Source organism: Biomphalaria glabrata, chromosome 14 (assembly GCF_947242115.1).
Source record: "Biomphalaria glabrata chromosome 14, xgBioGlab47.1, whole genome shotgun sequence".
In the NCBI taxonomy this organism is placed as follows: Eukaryota; Metazoa; Mollusca; class Gastropoda; family Planorbidae; genus Biomphalaria; species Biomphalaria glabrata.
The window spans coordinates 25,943,196-25,968,112 of record NC_074724.1 but is presented as its reverse complement, the minus strand read 5'-3'; the positions used below and the strand labels follow the sequence as shown (position 1 = coordinate 25,968,112).

The 24,917-nt window shown below is 38.3% G+C and overlaps 1 protein-coding gene across 5 annotated transcripts in view; it reads right to left on the bottom strand.

Moving 5' to 3' along the window:
• Window positions 1-1,274: 1,274 nt before the first annotated feature.
• LOC106060663 (vitamin D3 receptor B-like) overlaps window positions 1,275-24,917 on the bottom strand; it is a 127,637-nt gene continuing 103,994 nt past the window's right edge. For 4 of the 5 annotated variants that reach the window (XM_056009353.1, XM_056009354.1, XM_056009355.1 and 1 more), the window contains 4 exons: window positions 14,400-14,558; window positions 11,276-11,393; window positions 9,893-10,765; window positions 1,275-9,298 (listed from right to left, as the gene is read on the bottom strand). In XM_056009353.1, coding sequence (XP_055865328.1) covers window positions 8,967-9,298; window positions 9,893-10,765; window positions 11,276-11,393; window positions 14,400-14,558 — 1,482 coding nt within the window. In that variant the 3' untranslated portion in view covers window positions 1,275-8,966. Of the gene's footprint in view, window positions 9,299-9,892; window positions 10,766-11,275; window positions 11,394-14,399; window positions 14,559-21,909; window positions 23,190-24,917 lie in introns of all 5 variants that reach the window. The other variant, XM_056009352.1, reaches the window with a different exon arrangement.

Here is a 24,917-nt window from a genome sequence, read left to right as displayed (position 1 = left end):
GTCGTATCTGTTGAATTTGTAAGAAACAAAAGTAAAGTAGTAGTAAAGTCCCTCCTTTCAGACTTTGCGATCTATGGGGCAGATGTTGTACAGGTCATCTGTTTCTTTGGCCCATGCTTAAAGAAGGGTGTAGAATACTTTTCCCCAACTAATGTCAGGTACCCATTAGAGCTTGAGTGCCTTCAGAGGCGCCCAAAGATACCAAAAGTTTAAAATCCTAGTCTTCACCAGGAATCGAACCTGGATGTCCTGGTTCAGATGCCAAGCGCTTTACCACTCAACCACCGCACCTCCAAATAACAATGTTGAGAAGTCCAATGGTTTGACATGTTTCAGAAGTTATTTCAGATTATTACCTCCTTGAGATGAAAAGCAAAGAGCATCCTAGCCCAAACCTCCGGCAGGGCGGTGAGTAGGGTTTGAACCAAGGACCACCAAGACAATTGTCCAGAGTGAATACCATGAGACCAGCCAACCATGTTATGGGTAGAAAATATTCAATGCTGCCAGTAGGTCCTCAGAATATAAAATTCTGTTTGAGTTAAATTCAAACTAGAGGTAGAACTGAACTCACCTAGCAGACAGTCACAACATCATACATATATCTCACAATATTAAAAGCTGTTCTTTAAAAAAAAAAATGTTAATGCTTTACATGTTTCTTCAGAGTTGATAATTTACTTCCTAGTCCAAAACTCTGCAGGACGATGGGGGATGGATGTGTACCAGGCTTCAGATAAGTGGATAAAGGCATTAAGTCAATGTCTACAAAGTTAGCTCTCAAGACTTATGTTAGTATATACCTATTCTAAACTCTTGTACCATTCCATTTACTTTGGCCTAAATTAATCAAATCTATATATTACAGTACACTATCAATATTTTATGTGTATATATAAGTAGCACTTTGCAATACCAGCAATAGTGGAAGCGTGGTCGAGAGGTTAAGTACGCTTGAACTTGGCTACCTATGAAGGGGGCTCGAGGTTCAACATCCGACTCGAGCAGAGTTGTGTTTATTGAATGCCTAAAGGCAGCACGGAAAAACCTTCTCTCAGATAGCCCCCAACTCCCTCCCCCCCCCAGACCCCAACTCCCCACCCCCCAAATGGTCCACAAATGAGATTGGACCAAAGCGCTCTAAGCATGCCATAAGCATGAAAGTAGCGCTATATAAAAGATATAATTAATTATTACACTAACCATGAAGTTACAAAAAGTAACTTTGCTACTAAGCTGGTAAAATGTAGACAAACACAAAATGCCTGTGGCTATTACAGTGAGCAATAGAACTTTATTTACACATATCTTCATGTTGAACAAATGACAGGAACTATGGAGTTAGTCACATCTTTCCAATACAAAGTGTTTTTATTCACACTGTTCACTCAATGACAACGACAAACAAATAGTGGAACTACATTGAAAGTCAAATCATTGACAAAATGAAACTAATTGTGGGATAGAAATAAATACACACATCTTTGTAAGTGGTTCCTAAACATAGAGCTTCATTAGCCTCTTAGAAAATAAATCTTGGAAAATAACATAGGGAGAACCTGAGATAGAGCCATCACAAGAATTTCAGAATTTGAAACTTATCAGAAGTTCGTAAACCACAAGTCATGATTCTAAATCAGTTGAATCCAGTGAATCAGAACACAAGGGGAGGTATCATTTTGATCCTAATAACCTGCTAGTCTGATTAACCAGATTCGATTGCATAATAGGATTTGTTACAGTACTTAAGAATTCGGTCCAATAAGTCATAGGTCCGATTAACTGGTGGTCTAATTAACCAGATTCTACTGTATTGTGGATACTTATTCTCTGCTAAGAGTCCATTTCAAACACACATTAGTGTGGACTTAGCGGACTTAGGGAAAGTAACAAAATAAATAAAAAATTAGCTGGGAACCACTGCTCGTTAACACACACACACACACACCGACAGTTTTAGGATTAAACTAATTACAGCACAACAGTCAAATAGTTGTTTCAATGATTTGAAAAATATATGGCTGGGATCACATTTTTTGTCTTCTCTGAAGCTCTATCATCTAATACAAACTTGAACAAGAGAGTTTGTACCAAAATTGTCATTTCAAAGCACAATGTGAAACATCATAGAATGATACCAAAACAAACTAAAAAAATGGTTTCAGAGGGAATGTCATCAAATATCTGAAACGAAAAAGTTAAACAGTCAAGCATTAAACAAAAAATATACTCCTAACTTAATGTGTTTTAAACATTACAATTATATGCTTTCAAATATGATTTTTCAAAAAAATACTCCAGTAAAAAATAATACAAACTTAAAAATAGCATAATAAAGCTATGCAAGTTATGTATTAAAAATAACAACTTTATCTGGTTTGTTATCTTTCTTCATTCAAGTTTTTAATAGCAGCATTAAATTATTTCCATTGCAAGAAGAGAATGAATATATTGATTTTCGCCTCTCTAAAACATTTGCTAACACAACAGATGTTACATAGATGATCTATGATGTTACACAGATGATGAATGATTTTAAATAGGCAAAGTATGATGCTACACAAGAAGTGTTAGTCAGCAAGACAAAACTCAGACCATCCCTTTCCTCAGTGGCTGTAACGCTTCCCATTCAATGAAGTTCAACAACCCTCCAGTTTTCCTGGTCAGCAGCTGACCTTAGCAGGATATCAAAATAAGAGGCAGGTCCATTCTTTTATGTTGTCCAGCCATCTTTTCTTGACCCTTTCTTCATGCTCCCTCCATCTTCCTTTATATTTAACTCCCGCCATGGACTTCAAAGTTTCTTCTTTTTTATATTTCAACAACCAGTTTCTAAAGACTTTCAAAGGTCATGCAATGATAATGACTAAGTTACAAAATATTTTAAACTCCCGATCTGTATATTTAGAAACACTGGGATATAACCTACGAGGGAAAAGAAGATAGTTTAATTTCCTGAATTTTCAATTTGATGGACATTAGTGGATTTAAGCATCACAAGGACAATGTTGCGTTGGACAAAAAAAGTCGATTAGTTAAAAAAAAAGGCCATTTTGAGAAAAAGAACATTTAAAAGCTACATATTTATGTTCATTATGGGCCCACACTGACTGCTCTGTTCAGATGTTTGAGTTTTTTTGAGTTTTGAGTTTTTGGACCATCGGCACAATTTAGGCCATGTCGTGCCCTCAGATGTACTCTATTGCTTGAAAGAAAACCTTCATATGGCGTGCACTGGAAAGCTTTCTAAAAATGAAAGCACATTCACTGACTGGTTTTCTTAAACACTAGAAACACAAAGTTTCCTTTTTTTTTTAAAGTAAAAAACAAATTATATATATAAAAAAAAAACAATACAAAAAACAAAAAACAAAAAATTTAATGTCTGGAAGGGGAAGTTATGTCTGAGTATATTAAACAAAATCAATTGAGATGCTAGGAACCTGAGCTTCAGTAACATAAAGAGAAATGTAAATAAATGATATGTAGTCTAATTTGTCCATTTAGTCCAATATGGATATGTTGAGATAGAAGCTTGACAAGTGACAATGTTCCATCTCATCACAAATTCAAATGTATGTTCCCAATGCTGATTAGAAAGGACAATAATAAAGGGAGATAGAACCACACTGATCAATAACCTCAACTCTAATCAAGTATCAATGACATAAGAGGTAGACAGCAAATGACTCATGTAAGACTTCAGGGAACAATCTCAATTTGTTTGAAATAGCAAGAATTAAAAAAAAAAACAATTGTAAATGTCACAAAGCTTAGCCAGGACTTTGATGGAAAAAAAAAAGACTACTTCAAAATAACTGGAACTTACAATATGATGAATTTGGCATAATGAAGTTGGCATCTAAAACCAAATATGTAGCTACAAATGGAAAGATCACTCTTGCCAGGAAAAATATCTGATCACTAAAGGTGAAGGGTCAAAGTTCATATACATGGCTTGCTTGGTATTTGAGGATCATTGAGTGCAGTGATTTATTATTTGGCCATCACCTCCTCAATATTTCATTCTTACTGCACTGATAGTACAACAACAGTATTCTCTACACAAAAATACAACAACAAAACTAGTGCTATAATGTCATTGGTATATATAAATATGTTCATGTACATAAGACTGTTTATAATTCCAAAGGTCTAGGGTCCAGATGGCCAACAGTTTTTTGAGGAAGCCATCCCATTTCCTAATGTAGCAGGCCAATATTAAATCCCTAAAGTATAACCTTTAGCCTGTCAAAGAAGCTCAAGCTAGCAGCACTATGGGTCTCACTGCTCAGACCTATAGGACAAGCCAAGGCTGGGTTCAATCTTCAATGGTTGATCCAAACCTTTTAACTGGCCATGTCAAGGACGTACATGATCCAAACCTTGAACTGGCCATGTCAAAGACGTACATGATCTAGGATGAAACAACAAACAATAATGTAAACAAAAAGAAACTATTCTTATGTGTAGCCCTCAGGTAGGATTCAAATAGAAATGTATATATATATACACTAGGTTACTATGTAACACATTGAGCAAATAGTGACATGTATGCACACCAGTAATGTAACAGTAACATCTATCAAGTGAAGTGACTTTTGTGATGGTCAAGATAACATTTAAATCATAATAATTAATAACAGCAACAAATTGAATGCAAAGAAATATCATCCAGTCAGCTTCAAGTGAGAAAGTGCACAGCTTCAAGTGAGTCCAGCACTTTGACTTTGGAGCAAAAACTGCACTGCAAACTGATCATGACATCAAGCATAAATGAGCATAGCACATAGGTGCAAATCTGTCATCCAATGTGCATGACCACAAACTCTTGCACTAAACCAAAGTTTGAAAGATGTGCCATGCAGGGTTTCTGCACCAAAGTCAATATGAAATTCCAGGAGTTTTCCAGGAGAAATAAAATTCCAGGACATAAATTTGTGCAAAAAATACAATAGCCAATGTTGGCGTAATTTAGGTTGCCATTGCCAGAAGTGGTAATTGATATAAGCACTCCACTGCTTATAAAATGCCCCTCAAATAGCCTCTGACACTCAGTCCAACTCCTGGATGTAACTCAGATATGCAGTCTGGTGGAACTGTTTAATAACAGGAGAAGGAGTGAGGGGGGGGGGGAATTGGCACCTAAACCATAAGCTTTGGACAGGAGAGACTCGTTAGCTGGCTACCCTCCTAGGAGAAGGAAAACTCTGAATTCAAACATCTGCTGCCTTGCTGCTATAATCAATCATGGCAAAGGCTTCGGGAGAAAAAATCAGGAGCTGGCAACCCTAAGGCATTTAGATATTTATTTCCGCTGCCCATCTTCTTATATAATGGAGCTTTTTCTTTTTCGATCTGTGAAATTCCAGGACATTCAAGGAGATATTTTAATATTCCAGGAGTTTTCCAGGACTTTTTTGAGTTCTTTGAAATTCCAGAGGAGCTTTCCTGGACATCCTGGAATTTCAGGAGGCCGCAGAAACCCTGCAAAGGGCCAGGAGCCTTTTCACCAAGTGTGCAAGACATGAAAGAGCCGCAAGTGTGCACACACACCCAGATTAAACTACATAAGCATGCAGAAGATAAAATGCACTTACATATGAATCAAATATCACAAGGTAATGTGAACAAGTGTACAATAAACTGTGTAAACATCACTTCATAAACATAAATAGATCTTTATCAGAAAACAAAATGTAACATGTTTGAATGCCAGCACTTATTGGTGACAAGAGCCAAAGAAATCACAAAGAAGAAAGTATGCTCTAGAGAGAATGTGAGTGGTACCAAGTGTAGTAGTAACAAGTTCCATCAGTCACTAAAACAAGAACAGTCTATATAGACTACAATAAAGTTATAATGCATTGTCTCCAATCCACACTTAAATAGCAAATAACCTCACATTGAAACTAAACTAATATCTGACTGTTCTACAAGATGTGAAGATGAAGTCTACAGGAAGTAACCTGTTATATAACAGTATATAACCAAAACTTTTTACAGACATTTAAAGACCAATACAAACAAATTATAACATCTCTATTTTAGAAAAAAAAAAAAACCTAAATATTTCCACAACATAGACTCATTCCCCCCGCTCCTCCCCAAACAGTATTTAATACATATAGAGCTTGCCAACTAAAAAAGAATGAAATGTTTCCCTGGGAAAAAAAAACAACAGGTTTAGTGAAAAATTCCCAGTACTAATTCTGAGAAAGTGACCAGAACACCACCTTTGTGTCTGTAACAACAGCATGTAGGATGACATAGATAAGCAACCAAGAAAAGGCTCTAGCTAGAACAGTGTTGACAATATCACAAAGTGGTGAGGCAGTGGCAATGGAATGAGCTTAGCGTACACAGTCAACACCTCAGCTAGTAACAGTATGGCACATGATTAGAGTGGGACATCACACTTGACCCCAAAATGTGAGGGACAAACTTCTACTGCAACAAGTAGTTCCCTCCATGTCTATCACACAAAGTGGCAAGACTGAGTGCACATGGGCAGACAGGAGTTTGGGTACAGGGTTAACAAGCTTATGCAGTGACAATTGCAAAATTTGCGAACCCAAAAAACCTTTTGATAAATGGTAAAAGTGTTAAAGTTTCATTTGAAGAACTATTCATATAAAGAAATGCAAACATGTGTTTTAAAGTAAAGGTTCTTATCTTTTAGTGGATTCATCTCGCAGACAAAAAGCTAAAGTTTGTGTTTTTGTTTGTTTCAAATCAACAACTGTAAGGCCACTAATGGATATTGTTAGAAGGCAAACCTTGAGAAGAACAAAAGTAAACAGAAAGTCAGCTGGCATACAACCACACATCATTCGACAACCATTGGAGGAAGACTTGCACATCTTTTGACGACCATGGGAGGATGACTGTTGCACATCTTTTGACAACCATGGGAGGATGACTTGCACATCTTTTGACGACCATGGGAGGATGACTGTTGCACATCTTTTGACAACCATGGGAGGATGACTGTTGCACATCTTTGGACAACCATGGGAGGAGGATGCTGAGAGATCCAGGGGAGATCAATCCCCATACTGTTCTAAGATAGACTAGCTCAAGACATCCAGTACAATGATAGTACCAAAGAAACATACAACAGTAAACATAAGACGTTAAGTATCCTGGACACAATTCTAAAGACTGGTAACATGGCCTGAGAACACACACCAGTTTCATAATTCTTGACTAAAGTAGAAGCATCTGTCATACAGAAGTTACCAGTCACCATTGCAAATGAATGTGAGGAGGCAAGAGAATTGTTCATGTCTTTCTACCTACATCCATGAACTTATTCAGATGAAAAACTTAGAATAAAATAGAAGTACAGTGGTTATAAATCCTTACAAGTTGCCCACACTTCATTTTTTTTTAATACTAGAAAAGCTTCATAGTTAACCACAAGATTCTTTTTTTAGCATTTTAGCCGGAGACATTTGAGAGAGCAAATATTATAACGAGACTTCAAAAATGGTTTTAAAAAAAAAGTTAAACTGCAAGGGTTTAGAAGTATAGGGGCTGTTTCATTTTTAGTGGATTAAAAAAAAAGTTTTCAAAGAAAATCTTTAGCACTAGATGGTGGTTAAAGTTGCTAATCAAATGAATATTGTCCAAGCTGCAATAGATGATGAAACAAAATAAGCTACCAGGGCCAAGACAGAGAATCTCAGAGCACATGACAGGGAACTGAATAACCCTAACTCTAAATTTTGGCACAAAGTGAATTATGTGTGGAAAGAACAAATAGAGATGTGTGCAGGCTCTTTATAAATTGCCAAGATCACAGGGCCACAGCACTTCAAGGCAATACACTATACCTGACTAATGACACCATATACAATCTTAAGCTACAGTGAGCCAATGTATTAAACATTTCTTAAACATGCCAACAGAACATTATGTTTTTTTCTAAGAGGCAGTGATAATTGAAAAAAAAAAAAAGAACGGCTTTGAATTGAAACTTTCATTGCTTTTGTTCAGTTCAGCTCACAGGGAATAAACTTCATATACTGAAAGACCTTTTCATAGACTTTAGTCCAGCAATCAATCAACTCTACAGAAAGTGAAAATAGTGTGTGAGCAAACATTTCTGGACCAAAAAAAAGATGAGGAAAAAAGAGTTAAGCTCACTCAGAGGGGTCATTAATGTGCACCATCAAAACAAACCACAAGTCAAGTGTAAATAGAAACCAGACTAGGCCAGACTAGCCTAAAGAAAAAGTGTTAACATCTTATAAGATCAACCCTCATGATATCAGAGCCACCAGCATACATTAGAGTTGTCAAATGTCATAGCTCTAGTTTTTGTGTGTGTAAACAATGAATTACATTAGTCAAAGCGCCTTGACCTTAGCCTTTATTTTTACAACAACATAGTTGTACTTCTAAACAAAATGTATCAATAAGTGCTTCTGTCTGGTGAACAAACATTTGAATTGTGAACATAAAAATACCAAGCCAATTAGCGAACATAAAAAAAAAATCCAGTGTCAGCATTTTATATATAAAAAACAGTCCAATAACACAACAAAAATATAAAGCAAAAAGTTCACTAAATAGAAACAAAACTGGTACTAGTGTGTATAAGCTTATCCCTTAAAAATTAGGGAAAAATTTATCTTTCTTCTGGTTTTTTTTTTTTCCTTTAAATAGTAAATGTAAACATATTAGTCAACATCTGAATAAACAATGTATAGAATAAATAAAATGAAATCTATAATGTACCAAACTATTTACAAAACAACCAATGTTTCAAGAATATACAAGCCAACAGACGAGTGACAAGGAAGGAGAGAATACTAGATGTAGATTTTTTATGAAGGTTGAACTCAAATTTTTTTGTGTGGTCACTAAAAGCCAAGAGGTCATCTGCCTCTAACAAATGTTTTTTACAGGATGCACTGTGGAGGATATCACTGTGAAGGGGAAATACTCCTCACTTCCTATCAGGATGCTGATGATGATCTTGTAAACGAGGATGAAGACACCTCATCTGACTTGACCCCGTCTCTGTTGTTGCCTAGGAAGCCGCCTTCCATGTCCGTGGGCAAGTCAAAGATCTCCAAGAGCAGGGGCTCAAACTCATCCACCTTCATCCGCAGCAACATCTTGGAGTGGACTTCGTTAATGTTCCGTAGGTCTGTCAGCTTCATGATGATGCGGGCAAACAATGTGGCCTCGTTATTAAACTTGTGGTTTAAGTATTCCTCCAGCACACGGCCGTACGTCTCCTGGATCTCCTGGACTCTATGATGGTCAACCATAGGCATTCTGTCAGCTGCTCAAACAGAAAATAAAAAAAAACAACATTTTTAATAATCTAAAAACTAAATTAATTTTGTTCAGAGTTTTACTAAATGAGAAGAAAAAAAAAAGAAATGACTTAATTTTATCCCAGATTCCCCAGCATGTAATAAGAGGAAACTCAATTATGCAATGTGTAAAGATGTTTCTTTTGATATTTTGGCACAATTTAGGCCATGTCGTGCCCATAATCCCATAAGGGTTACTTCCCCTTTATAGCTCTAGTGCTAAATGTTATACAACTGAGTTATTAAAAATAAGGTCCATTCAGGTTTACTCAAAGTACCTTTCCAATAACATGACGATAACTAAAAGGCAAACAGGACTTCAATTCACATGATTTTTTAGTGGGACAAATTAAAAACTGATAGGTTTCCTTCAGCTTAATCATGAAATAACATAACTTTTGGCCCTACTTAAAGACTAGTTTACACTTATACCTACCTGTTAAACACTTTACAAGTAAACTAGATGACAAAGAGAGAAGGGCAAAGGAGTTTTAAAAAAAAAAACAACCTCAACTTAATATCAATCTACTCTACTTAATACAGAGAGCAGAAGTACTTACCAGAAAACAAAGACATAAGAATCAAAACCTTCAGTACTACAAGATCCCCATGTATAGTGGACATCAGGGACTTAATAAACTTGCTGTATGTCATAAACAGCTGCTTGGTCTCTGGTGTGCCCATTTTGAGAATGTCTGCGCTTATCCTCTCCCCATGGGCCTGGGATGAGCCCTGGCTGATGCAGCCTTTGGTGTTTAGGCTCCAGGACTCAGTGAACGGATCATAGTTCACAGCTGAGCGCAGCATCATGATGTCCACCACTGAACCTTTAAGGAGGCTCATCTGATCTTCTTTATTCAGCTGCCGGAAGGAGGCGATGTTTTTGGCCACCTTGATGACCTTGCGGACAAACAATTCCGCCATGTTGATAAACTCCTCTGGGTTCGAAGGCATCATCTTCATGCTGGTCTGCGACAGAGCCAGGAATGAGGAGGCCTCCATCGCTTTGAGGACCTCATGAATCAGGTTCCTATCGGGATCGGCCAGCTTCTCTATGGCTGCTATTGTGCTCTCGTTGCTGTCTCTCCACTGAGGAAAAGTGACCACAACTTCTGGTGAGCCAGGAGAGTACGGCACCGGTGTCCTTTTGCCACTCTGGTACCCCAGCTTGTCTAAGTTAGAATAAGGGTACTGGGATGCTCCAACAGGACTGCTAGATAAATCCAACACCTCTTGCTTGATTTCAACACATGAATGCTTGCTGGAGTCAAAACATGGGTGTCGTTTTTCTGACTCCCGAGATATTAGAGCCCTGACGGGTGTAAGCAAATCCTTAGCAGATGCAGAATAAGTATCCTGAGGTGGCAGCTGACCTTGTCTTCGTAATTTATTGATAATGATTTTCTGTTTGCGCTGTTTCTTTTGTTCATCATCTAGAAAATGTATTAAAGTAATATTGTTCAGAACTTTCTTTCACATAATTAAACAAGCAGTATACAAAAATATGAACATGCTCATTTGAAAAGAAAATTATAAAAAAGATTTATATTTATATTTCACACTTATAAATGAAAGAGCAGAGGTATTATGGGGTATGCAGATATTGGGTGTGTTGTTTAATATGAAAGTCAAATAATATTTTCAGAATATTGTGTTATGGATAAAAATATTTTCGCAGGATTTCTGTATTATCAATTCTTTTATAGTTTTGGACAATCATTGTGATTCTAAAATGAATGCTAATTAGATCTAAGTATTAAAAATCGCAAAAAATATTAAAAAACAACAAAATAAAACCACCAAAAACTGTAATATACACAAATATGGAAGTAATTAACGTACCAGACACAATAATATTAGTCGTGTTAAAATTGTTATCACTAAAACATTATCAAGAAAATTCTACCTAAAGACAGTTACAAAAGAATTGAAAAGAAACCTACTCAGAATCATGTCTTTTCTCATGCCCACTGTGAAACACTTGGCTAGCCTGCACCTCTTGCAGAAAGATCTGGACTCCACTGTCACTTCACACTTGCCCTCACAGCGCCCACGAATATTCTGAAAGACATTATACACCTACCATTACTATTTTGTTTAATCCTCAATCTAGATTGTAACATTTTGTCAGCAGAAACAAAACAAAAAATAAATCTTTTTTTTTTTGCATTGCAAATGATGGAGTCATGACAAACTTCAGACTTTTTTTTTTTTTAGAAAACTATCAGGCTTCTTATATAGGATTATAATTTTGGTAGTTACAGCCAAAGATTGCAATTTTTACTCAGTGCACCAATGCTTAGTTTTATAGGTCAAGCTACTTGCCCAGAGCACAAATACAAACACAATGCATTTCACATTTAATTTTTAAGTTTTACTATTTTTTAGATTAAAAAAACTTCAAACTAATAATAATAACTTATTAACACAGACCATTTACTATTGGTGATAAAAATATATTAGGATGGGATATTGTTCTCATTTGCAAGGGTAAATGGAACTTGACTGGAAGGTTCTATTCTAGCAGGTACATACTAAGGTCTGTAAATATTATAAAGAGACAAAATCTAGTAACCAGAAGTCGGCTCATTCAACTAGTTTGGTTTTACAAATAAATTTTGAGGAATTCAATTGTGTAATTTAGATTTCTGTGATTACTAATGTTGGGCTTATGAACTAAAATATTCAAAATTACTGATCTTGGATTTCTTCTGTGATAAATTCATTTCAAGGTCTATGTCTTAAAGAGGGACAAGAAAATCGGCTACAATGTAACATCACAACAGAATTGATCATTGCAGATGAGAATATCTAGCATCAACTAAAACATAACTTGGGACTTTATTTTCCTTCTTTTTTATTTGTATTTTACTATGCATATTTGTTTTAAATGTCTATTCTTTAATCAGTGGAGTTCCACCCCCACCCCCCCCACATCGAGGGTGAGACCCAGGATGGCAGCAATATACTGCGCTAGGGTAAATCCAGTATCTTGTAGAGCTATTAAGTTCCCACACTAGAGACCATAGAGGCTATCATTATTTCTTGTCCTTAAATGACTCCACTCACACAGATGTTTATGTCAGCATCTCAAGTAAATTATGCTGGCTAATTGATAGCCTCCATCAAGGTTAAAAAACAAAACAAAAATGCCAACATTTGTGCATGTATCACATTAGACCACTTCTAAAATCAAAGGTCAATTGACCACTATAAAGTATTAACAAACATGAAGTAAGCTGAACAGATGTATATATTTTTGATATTTAAAAATAAAAAATAGATCAATGTTACCATAATTCATTTAAACCAAAGAGACCCAGAAAGTTGCAGATGATCATAGGCTTCCTTAATCGGAAACAACACACAGGATGTTTAGTTCATATTTTAGACAAAGTGAACAGAAAAAAGGAATTCATTCATTCGATCACTTCAGGATTCAAATTATCTGCTTGACCAATTGAATAAGAGATATCATTCTACAACAATGATTTCCTGGCTAAAAGTGTAAAAAGGAACAAAATGAAAGTGGGCAGGGTAGGACTTAAGGCAAGGAAAGCAAGGCTACAGCCCTGGGCACTGCACACAAAAGGGGCCTACAAAAAAAGAGATTTTAAAAATCTCAAAATTTAGACAGTTTATCTACTTTTAAAATATTTTTTTTAGAAGTTTTTGTCTAGTCACATCAGATTCTGACCAGACTCAAGAAGAAACTAAAACTAGCGATTCATCAAGGCACATGAGTGATGATGCACATCCATTGTCTTTAGAGACAGAGCAAGCTTTATATGGATGGCAACTTTGTCCTGGTTAAGAAGTGTCCACTAGTAGCGTGCTTGTAAAACACAAAAGCATTTCGGATTTACTGCAGTTGGTCATCATGGCCTTATTCTTCACAAACTCAAAAACATGCAAAATATATATACATTTTTGTTGGTACTAAAATTGCATATTAAATAACTGCAACTTATTTTTAAACATATAATTTACAAGTACTCTTTTTTTTCTTCTAAAATATGGCTTACTATGAGATATCAGTATGATTATTAATACGTGTTAAAAAGTGTATTTTTATTAAAGCTTTTAAAGAAGTGTAGGGCCTCCACAAACATTTTGCCCCAGGGCCTCCACAAACTTATATCCGTCCGAGAGAGTGGGCATGATTCAATCGGGACTTTCATGATGATGACCTGGAATGCTTAAGCAACCTCACGAAAAAACAGAAATCTAAGAATCTGTAAGTGTCTCCCCACTGTCATGTTGGCATTGTTTGAGTTTAAGACCTGGCTTTTTTTTTTTTTTTTTTGCATTCTTTACAAAACATATATCATTTTATTTTCATTATAATGTAATTTTTATTTTTAAATATGTGAATAATCTTAATATTTGAAGTGTCTCCAAAATTATAAAATATAACTGATACACATAAATAATGCACATATCTCCAAAAATCAAGGTGTGTCCTGCATTTTACATCATAAGACTTGTCTTCGAGTCTGAAGATTGATGAGGAGTGCAGTATTTCACATGGCCACCCAGCCCCGGCTGCGACCTACATATTTTGCCACATCCACATAACCATTGGTAATGACCGGTGGTCTAGTTTATAATAATTTTTCAGAGGTGGTTGTTCAATCTTTATATTTATTTAACTTTGGAAATTTCTTTGAAGAAAAAGAGATCTAACACTAATCCAAAAAATGATACATTCTTGATAACATGAGCTAACTAGAAACTAGTCTAGAAATCTAATAATCTACACATTGTTTTTGGTATCCTTTGTTTTTTTGGCATTTCTAATCAAGTAATAATTATATCTCATTGTAAAATTGAAAAAATAGAAAATTAGGTAGAATGTTCTTTATAATTTAGCTATTATAGATGTGCACACATCCAAAAAGTAGGCTACTTCAACAATTTCTTAAATTACAAAATAATCCTGAGAAAGGTCACCTCTAAATAAGTGTTATTTGATAAATAAGTGTTATTTGATACCATCGCCCTTAGTCTCCTCCTCAAATAAAAAATACAACACTCATCATATAATTTGAGCAGAGTGGTTCTCACCTTGTGGGCATTGCGCCTGAAGAAGGCCTTGCAGGACTCGCAAGAGACAGCATTGAAGTTGTAGCCTAGAGCCTTGTCTCCACAGACCAGGCAGAGCTTGTCCTTCTTCTGAAGACTCATGGCGGATAGGGCCAGGTCAGAGGACGTGCACGGGCCATCCTGAGGACACAAGGGACACACTCTAAGTAAGAGGCTGAAAACCTTCTATCTTATCAAACATTTCTCAGAGAAATCTGAAGTAATTCCAGCAATAACAACAGCAAAAACGTAATTAGTGAAAAAGTTATGCTGATAAAGTTTATCAGATCTTTAAGTGATCCATAATTATTAATGGCCCCTCATCATGACGTTATTATATATCCCTAACTCTAACCATAAACATCTACTTTCTATAAATCCTTTGAAAAGATACATTTATAAATTTATATAAAAAAAAAAAAAAAAAAAAAACAGCCAGTGAATAGACACTAATCATTAAGTTCCTATAAGAAAAAATAGTAGGTAGGGTAGACTTGAGAAAATGGAGTGTCCTAATTTTTACCACTTTGTTTTTTCCTTTTCTTTGATGTCTACCTGGAATTTGACCAGGGGCCGGGGGGGGGGGCGAAATATGTCAAAGAAAAAAAAAGGCAGATTAAAATATCTTTGAAAATAGTCATTACCCCTATCTTTATTACTAACAGATTTGACAAAGTTATACATAAGAGAGAGGGAGAGAGAGAGAGAGAGAGAGAAAGGGAGAGAGAGAGAGAGAGAGAGAGAAAGAGACACACAGAGAGAGAAAGAGAGAGAGACACACAGAGAGAGAAAGAGAGAGAGAGAGCATTTTAAAGGAGACTATTAGAAGCATCCCTTTGAATAGAAGCATCTAGACCACAGTCCTACACTAGGCTCCTCGGAAAATGAGAATCAATCACGAAAATGAGACCCTAAGCATCATCCCCAACAGATGTTGCAATGTGAACAGTGAAGTGTCCATCCAATGTTACAACTAATTGATAAGAACTATGTAGGTAGGCCTACAATTGTGAGGACATGAAACTTTGCTTCCCACATCAAACAATGTTCTACACACTTGACAAAACAAAGACATTTCCCAATGATCAACACATGAAACCTATGTAGTCAAGTATAGGGTACAAACAAACAACAGGGCCGGCCTTAGGCAAAGGCAAAATACGCAGCGGCCTAAATAGGGCCTCCAATAGGAGGGGGCCTCGCAAAGAAAAAAACATTTGGAATAATTCTCAATCATAACAGAGATCTGTGTCTTAGTTCTAAGTATCTTTATAACTCGTGGTTCATTCGTTAATGTTTAGATCTAGCTAAGTTAGAAGACAGAATGTCTAGTAGCTTTCACAGAGTGGATCTCTCAGCAGAGTACATGCAATGCCTCCTCCCCCTGTCCTCCTCTCTCGCTCTCTGTTCCATCTTGCATGACATCGATTGACTCTACAAATCCATTCATTAACCTGACGTCAACAAACTCAAGGGCTGATGTCAGAAGTTCAAAACCATTACACCTATCTAACTAGCAGATTTCGTTTCAAGCATGTCAGATCTTATCAATTACAGACGTTGCTTTAAAAGAGAAGATAATTACGCCCTTAAATTTAAAAAAAAAAAAAAGTAAAAATTACTTTTACTTATCAATTACAGACGTTGCTTTAAAAGAGAAGATAATTTGACTAAAAATGACACTGGACGTAAATATACAGAATGGTAATTTAGTGTGTATGGGGGATGTAAAGCCTATCTAACCTCTGGCGCCGCCCCTGGCTACAGAAACAGTAGTAGAGGTAATAGACCAATTTCTCTTCCTTACAAGGTGTTGACCTCCTGCCTACACGCATGACCTTCAGTTCTTACTGGAATGAGAACCTACCCCGTCACATGCTCATACAGTTGGTGCATCGACCTCCCAACCACCCCCAACAGATAAATGTTTTCCTCACCTGTGGCAGGCAATACAATCAACCACAGTGGGGGGAGAAATTAGTATGGAAACAACAGAGAGAGAGAGAGAGAGAGAGAGAGAGAGAGAGAGAGAGAGAGAGAGAGAGAGATTCTTAAAAAAATGAAACAAGGCAGACAACTCATACATTCGCAGTGATATCGTCTGCCAATATATATATATTTTTTTTTTGTTTTTCTACTCTAGCTGGATGTCTGGCTAACTAGACTTGTCTATGTCTCATGAAAATAGCTGCCTCCGCAGGAATGCAAAATAATAAATAGTTGCACTTTTAACTGTTAACTATGTGGTTGCTGTGGTCGATACAACCAGTGGCGGATATGTATAAGTTTTCTATTTCGGTTCCATGTTGGCCACTGTGTGTGTTCTCGCTTAATAAAGTTTTAATCCACGTTTGACGTAAGAGCATATTTAACCGAGACACAGCGTTAGAGTTAGGCCTGAACACTGACCCATGACGTCGCAACCATTTGGCAGTTTAGGCCAATAGTTCGTTGCCGCGTCACAGCTCGTGACATCAGACCTTTGACGTGGCAGTGAACTATTGGCCCATTAACTGTCCACAGGTTGCAACGTCGCAGGTCATTGTAGAGGCCTAATATTTATAACGATTGGTCTCGATTTAACAATCAAATCTCAGCGATGTTCGTCTGCTAGAGTACATGTCTCAAGGTCAATGTACATTTATTCGTCTACAAAGCTAGCTAGCGCCATAAGACGCTTTTTACAACTTATGTCATTCAATATTTAAATACTAGATGACCTAAATTTCGCTACGTGTCCTGAGACAAATACAAGCTAGTGTGTTTACTGGAGATCTTTGTTGAATAACTAGTAATTTAGTTCGAATCAGGTACTGCATTGAAAACAAAAATTATCACCGATGATAGTCAAAGAGTTCATTTTAAACCAGTGATAATAATAATAATAATAAATAATAATAATCTTTATTATCTATAAAGAATTTTTACTAACGTGCTGATTACACCAAGCAAAACAGAATAACTATGGAAAAAGGAAAAAGAAGATATACATTCACACCCGACTCACTCGAAATTTACAAGTGAAATGTTTATATCAGATAGGTGAATTGTATTTAATTACAAGGGGGACAAAACGTGTTTTTTGTGTCAGTCTTTGCTATCGGTGTCTTGTATCTCTTTTGTAAGGGTAAAATCACAAAATCCTGACCCAAAGGGTGATTTTTTACTCTTAAAATCTCATGAATGTTTTTCTCAAACAGCTGCCAAAATGAGGGTTTTTTTTTTGTTTTTTGCCAATGACCATTTAGGAAGATTATTTTTATTTTTAATGTTCAGATACCCTAACTACGACCCGCGAGCCACATCCGGCCTGCGACTTTGTGCTATCCGGTCCCTCGACACTTCCAGTACCAGATGAAGCCGGAGATGCCTCAGTTGGACTCTACTTTCAGTGATGTGGCCCTGTAACCAGCAGGTAATCACTAGCCCAAGGCCGAACAAAGGTTGGGTACCAGTGCTCTGAAGCCCACTGCATTGAACTCATTGAGCACTGGATCAGAGACGCTTTGATCTTGAATGCTAAGAGGGCAGCGAACCTGCTAGCACAGCGTTTTATATTTGTGTGACTGGCGTTCAGACTAGAATGTGACTGGATGCATACGAACAAATATCTACACGTGTTGCAGACGTCATTGTTTAAATGTCAGCAAACGTAAGACATGCAGGTTGCTGACAAGGTCGCGGTCCGACCCACCTCCCTCTGTTTTTCCTCAACCCTTTCCAAAGTTTCATTACATTGAAGAAAAAAATATAATCTGTTTACCAACCATACATCCGAGAGAGAGAGAGAGAGAGAGAGAGTGAGAGAGAGAGAGAGTTTTGGAGCGGTGCTTTTTTTAAAATGCTGACTTGTTTATTTAGTTTAGATATCTATTTATGATTTCTGTCCTACAAAATATGTGTGTTTATTGTGGGTGTAAGAATGTATATGAAAAATGAATACTTAATAAAAACCACAAACATTATTTAAGGAAAAGAACCGCAAATTACTGCCATATTGTAATACTGCAAGATCTAGCTCCCTCTTAACACATAACAAAATTAATACCACTATTTACTGATTAATTGGTTAATTTTTGTGACTGATTCATGTGTTGTCATCAACAATGAATAACTTTGCAAAGTTTCAACATGGTCCGAGAATGGGAGGCGGGAGAAATAACGTGTACAAGTTATCTTTCTTTTTTTTTGTTTTGTTTTATTTATTTCACATTGCACTTGTGTTTGGTTAGGACAGGGGAGGTCACTGAGTCACATAAACACATTTCATCACCTTCCATGTTTGTTTGCACAATATCGTCATTGACTTTCACTACCTTTCCTCTGACTTTGGCTACCTTTCCTACTCTGACTTTGGCTACCTTTCCTACTCTGACTTTGGCTACCTTTCCTACTCTGACTTTGGCTACCTTTCCTACTCTGACTTTGGCTACCTTTCCTACTCTGACTTTGACTACCTTTCCTACTCTGACTTTGGCTATCTTTCCTACTCTGACTTTGGCTACCTTTCCTACTCTGACTTTGGCTACCTTTCCTACTCTGACTTTGGCTACCTTTCCTACTCTGACTTTGGCTACCTTTCTTGGCATTGGGTCACACCAATCTTTGAGCGCTACAATTGAACATCACCTAGGCGTGTGTTTGCTTACCCTTCAGAGAGGAATCATACTCAACAGACGCAAACATTCTCAGTTTGGAGATTCCACGCTAGGGTCAAAGCACGGCCTTCAGAGTAAATAGATCTACAACATAGAACTCAGTTCTTCGCTGCACACCTTTCCTTTGCCAAGATGACTCGGCTCTTATCGTGTACTGAAGCGTGAAACGATCTGGAGATTTGGCGGGCTGGCATCAAAGACTGAATTCAGAAGAGACAGGTGTGAAATGTGCAACTGCGCTGAAGGTCGGGTAGGCCAACCGTGTGAATACAGGCGGACACGAAAGGACCCTACAGTTCTTGATTCAACTTTTATAAGAATGCATGGAGGAGGAGGGTGTACATTGGCGTTGTAGGGCTGGGGGGGGGCATTTAAGTGGTTTAATTAGACTTATCCTCAATTCATTCAAATGATACAAAGGACCCATTCATCACACTGAACACATTCTAAACAGACTATTTAAATATCTATTTCTAGCATAGATTAAGAACAACATGAGAATCGATTACAAAATTGTCGATTTTTTGTTTCTTAACGGATGCGTGTGAGTGAGGAGGGGTGTCGCCCTTCAAGAAATTCTTGGAGCGTGGCCTACAAATTCGTGTTGAGATAACTTGTATAGACCCGAGGACTTAAGGCAGCCATGACTCACTTTTTATTTCAGATGGAGGTTCGATACCAGTTCGAGTAGGCCATGCAAAGAATTAACATCTACTTCAGAGCAGTTCCGATTTCATTGATGCGTTCACACCAATTATATAAACAAAGTGAAAGGGAACAAAAGTAACCCTTGAACACCTTGCAACCTATAGGGCAGACGATGGAAAGATCAGCTGTTTCTAAGGCCGACGGTTAACTGTCATGTGGCCAGCGTCCGCCTTTTCTTTCTCTAACTTATGTCAAGTACCATTTAGAGCTGGAACTGCTCGGACGTTCTAAAAATCCCGAAAGTCAAAATCTGAGATTCGAACCCGAGAGCCCTCAGTTCGGAAGCCAAGCGCTTTGCCACTCAGCCACCAAGCTGAAAGTGTAGAATTAAAAAAAAACAACAGTGTTTTTGTTTCATTTAGGTGTCAGAAAAGATGTTCCGATTACTGTGCATTTAAAGAAATCCATTAATTAGAACTAATCCTAAACAAACCGAAACAAATGACATTATACAGTTGTATCCGGTTAATCGGACCAGCCGGCTATTTAGAATCAAAACGATCGCTTCCCGAAATGGCCCGATAAACTGGATTTAACTGGAATACATGTTGGTAAGCTCTACAGAGATGTATGTCCCAATACTAGACTATCGTGAGTTATAAGAACGTGAGTGCTTGAGAAGGAAGCCTCTTTGATCAGCTGTGTAGCTGTGGGAAGAAGTATCGTAGCCGTGTGCTTTTGTTTGTTCTCACGCTCTTTGTGCACGAATACTCAGTGGTAAACACACGTGAACACAACCAGCCGAACGTGAATCGATACCATAAACTCAGGCCTGAATGACAAAACTAAGAGTGGTAAGTACAAGAATCAATAGCAGATAGTTTGCTCAAGTCAAGGCGGCCACTGACCAGGGGACACTGTACATCTCGCATACAGCCAACTACTGTAGAGAAGCTGCAGTCATCCACGGGCACGACACTTCATTTGCATTGTTATCTTAGTGCTGCAATCCAAAGTTTAATGATCGGGTTTCGTTAACAGACGAGAATAATTGGGGGGGGGGGGGGGGGGCGAGTACATTGGATGAACTAGAAAGGGGAGAGAAGAGAGAATGGGAAAATCGTACGTTGTGTGTGCGTAAGTGTGTGTGCAAGTGAGAGATGTAATGGGGTGAAATATGTTGCTATTCCCAACACACAGCCATTTGAAAACTCCCAGCCTAAATTCTTCCTTTTATTACCATATGAATTATTACTTTTGACATCCCTACGCGAGAGCCGCCCAGCACAGAAAGAGCTGCTAGTTTGTTAAGAGACAACGGTATTTTTTGGAAGGGGAAGACAAAGGATAATAAACTACCCCCAGCAGCTGTGTAGCCTACTGCTGTGACCGTCGCTAAAGCAGAAGTGACATACATACTGTTCACAACTACATACTAAATTAGGTTTCTTTTTTTATTATTATTATTGACAGATTAGGCAAGGTGGTACGGTCAAGATGACTTTAAATGTTCCCCTTTCAGACCTTGTGATCTTTGTGGCAGATGATGTTAAAGTCATCTGTTACTATTGCCTATGGTTAACGTGGGTGTCATGTGGCCAACACAACGACCGACCGCCTTTACTTTTCCCCAACTAATGCTAGGTACCCATTAAAGCTGGGTGTATTAAGAGGTGCCTTAAAGTAAAAATAAACAATAAGTTTTCACCAGGATTCGAATTTGGGACCACCGGTTCGAAAGCCAAGCGATTTACCACCAGGCAACCGCGCGATATCTAAAAATTATTCATACACTAAAGTTTAAACTATGAGAACTTTTTTTTTAAACAAAGGTTAAGAAACAGTGACATCAGTATATCGGTGGTTGAAAAAAAAAAGGGAGATGTTTCATGTATAACACTAGTCCGATAGAAGCAGTTCTCAATTCCAAATATTACCCGCTAGCAACGAATAAAAATTGCGCAGATATGCACGCTTAGCAAGTCAAATACCGCACCCAGTAGTGTCCATGTTTGTATCTGGTTGCTGTGTTATTCAATCCGTGCCTTGCTAGCCTAGTAGACAGAATGGCATGGTCAAGTCGCTCTGGGATGCCAACCTGTACACTTGGCAATACAAACATTCGGAACACGTACACGTTGTAACAACTGACAGCTACCACAAGACACACAAATCTAGAAACTTACTGTCCAACTTTCTGATGGCTCCACAGTTTCCTTGGACGACTCGCCACTGACCACCACTGCCACAGTATCCGACGCATCGCTGGACTCTTCTGAACAAATCATGCTCCTTGACCCCGACTGAGTTGGCGAGGACCAGGCGGAAGGCGAAGCCGTCGCTGAAAATGTGTTGTGCTCCGAGTCTCCAATATTTCCATGGAAGAAAGATGCCTCTGAGAGTCTTCGCTTTGCTGTCGACCTTTGGGGCCTGAGTGACGTCTCCGGGGTCAGCGGGGAAGCAGAAGCTCGACGCCCTTTCTTTTTGGGTGTCACGTCGCTGTAGGAGTCACCCCGTGACGTCCAGACGTCTGGATCGGAAGACAACATAGAAAGTTTTTGTGCTTCCTGCGACATGTTCCCGGCGTTAGAAACCGAATACAGCGACGTACCCATTTGCAATCTGCCTGTAAAGTGATCAAAGTCACGACTCGAGCCAACCAACTGATCTGGACATTGGTAAAAGTCACATAATTTATGTTTAGGTTCATATGAGGTTGCACTTCTAAGAAAACGTAATTCAGGAGTCTGAAACATCAAAGAGTCATCCTTCCTAGACAGCATGGCGGCAGCCATTTCCGTGGCTCCCAGACAGGCAGTGTGACTCCCCTCTATATCCAACTCACTGTAATCAGCGAGCTCTGCAGAAACGGTTGGCCTGCTGGCGAAACTCGGACAATGATGACATTTTTGGCCCACAATGTTATCTAAGTTTTGATTGAAGGTGTCATTTAACTGATCACTGCACATGTCACCATTCGCCTCCATGGCTCACACACTAGCCTCTCGCTGGACGAACACATTATTTCCCCTTGCAAGCACATCAACACGTACACATCAAGGGCAGACAGTGTCCCGAAGTCTCCACAATTCACTTATCAACACATAAACAACCGATGCCACGGACTGTTGGTCACTGATGCAGCACGAGTCCATTACCGTCAAGCCTTTACGTGTTAACTGCGTCACATACTGTGTAATCATTTGCACGTTGAAACCGTACACGGCTTGCGCATGACCCACATTAAACTAGCTGCTGGTCCAAGGGGGGATGCTCGTACTGGCTGGATTGGAAGAAATGAATGTTTATCAAACTGTGCGATCTATGGATAGCAAGGATTTAAAGCTCTTCGCCTATATCGGAATTAGTACACAACAAGTTTAGTACCTGAGCGTCTAGGGTGACAAGAAACCAGTTCGGCTTTTCAAAGTTTCAAAAGCCTTGGTTTGATGGGGATCTTGCCTCCCTGAAATGTAGCCGATAAAGCAGTTTTAGAAATAGGTCATAATGGGAATGTTGAGAAAAAAACAACAACACTTAGTTTACAAAATTAACACGTCAAATGAGATAAACATAATCCCTGATTGGGTTAGAAGTTTCATCTTTTAATGACAAGATCCTTGCCAAATGACTAAGTTCCATTAAAGACTTGAAGACCCATAGAAAGGTGGAGACCAACAGGCTTAATATTTGCAAGCAGCCGTGCAATTCTGCGTACAAAATCCCAGAGCACCAAAAAACGAGTGCCTGACACTATGAAAAGAACTCATCTTTCCCACTAGCCCTCCAAATCAAGTCATCGCATTCCTAAAGATATTTCCTATTCAGGTAGCTACAAGTGACTCTACACAAAATGCTGGCTTCCAGTCTGGCGAGTAAATTACATCCACGTCACATTCGTCTGCACAGAAGAATAAGCTGGAAAATGTTTATTAAATGAACTACCGCTACTTAACTGGGCGACCTTACTGGTTTAGCTCGTGGGTGCACATTAGAGGAGCAGTGCTTCTCAAACTACTACTAGTGACGCGATCTTGGACACACACACACAAAATACGTTCGTCAGCTATGGTGTCTGGGTATATACTGTACCCCCCCCCCCCAAAAAAAAATAAAAAAAATTCGACCCGACACCGAGCAGTTTGAGAAACAAAATCTTATGGTTTCGTTGACACTCGCCCCGCCCTTTCTTCTTTTTTTTCTTTTTTTCTGCCCATGAAACATTTCAGTGGAGGGAGGAAAAAAGTTTACTAACCTAGTCGGATAATATGTTTGTATTTTCTGTGTTCCATGTCATGTTGACATGGGCACTATGTTGAGTTCACACCAGACTCTGCACGAAGAGGCTTAATTAAAGTTGTCCCCCAGACAGAAAACAAAACATGAAACTCAAACAATTTCCCCCTTTCTTAATATACAGTTTTCTATCACTTGTTCTCTTTATTCTGAATACGAGGAAAGCAATATTGTAGATTAGATCTCGAGTTATAATTCCCTATTCGAGTTGAATTCAATGTCGGCACCCATTTTGGAGCTAGTTCGGTTCGTGGATTTTAGTAAGCGCCTACACAAATACCCCGTATCCTGAGCGGGACAGGAGTCCAAGCTTTTTCAATCAGCAGCCAAGCAATTCATCACTCGACCACCCCCGACCCTTTATTAGTACTTGACAGGAAACAGCTAACAAGCTAAGCAGTTGCAGAAGTAAAAGACAGACATAAAAAAAAACCAGAGAGACAGACAGACAGAGAGAGTGAGAGAGACAGACACAAAGGGAGACAGAAAGACATACGCACAGAGAGAGAGAGAGAGAGAGACAGACAGACAGACGGACGGACAGACAGATAGAGAGAGAGAGAGAGAAACAAAAGTGAAATGGTAAAATGAGGACAAAGTCACAGAAACTGTGACAAGATATAGAGTGGGGGAAGGAGTTGTTAAGCTAGGAACAAGACATCAGGGTCAGATATCTCAGGTGACGTGTGACACAAGTAGCCATCAGCGGTGCATAAATGTCACACACTGTCCCAAGAGTTGTCACATGTCACAGACAGTTACCTGGCACCAATGACCACGAAATGTCCTACAAGAAGAGAACACGTCTCTCAATTTAAAACCCAAGGGACTTCAAAGTCCTTCAGACTTCAGCTAGTTTTGAGGGAAAAGAAGTGCTCCGATATTACTTTCAAATAGA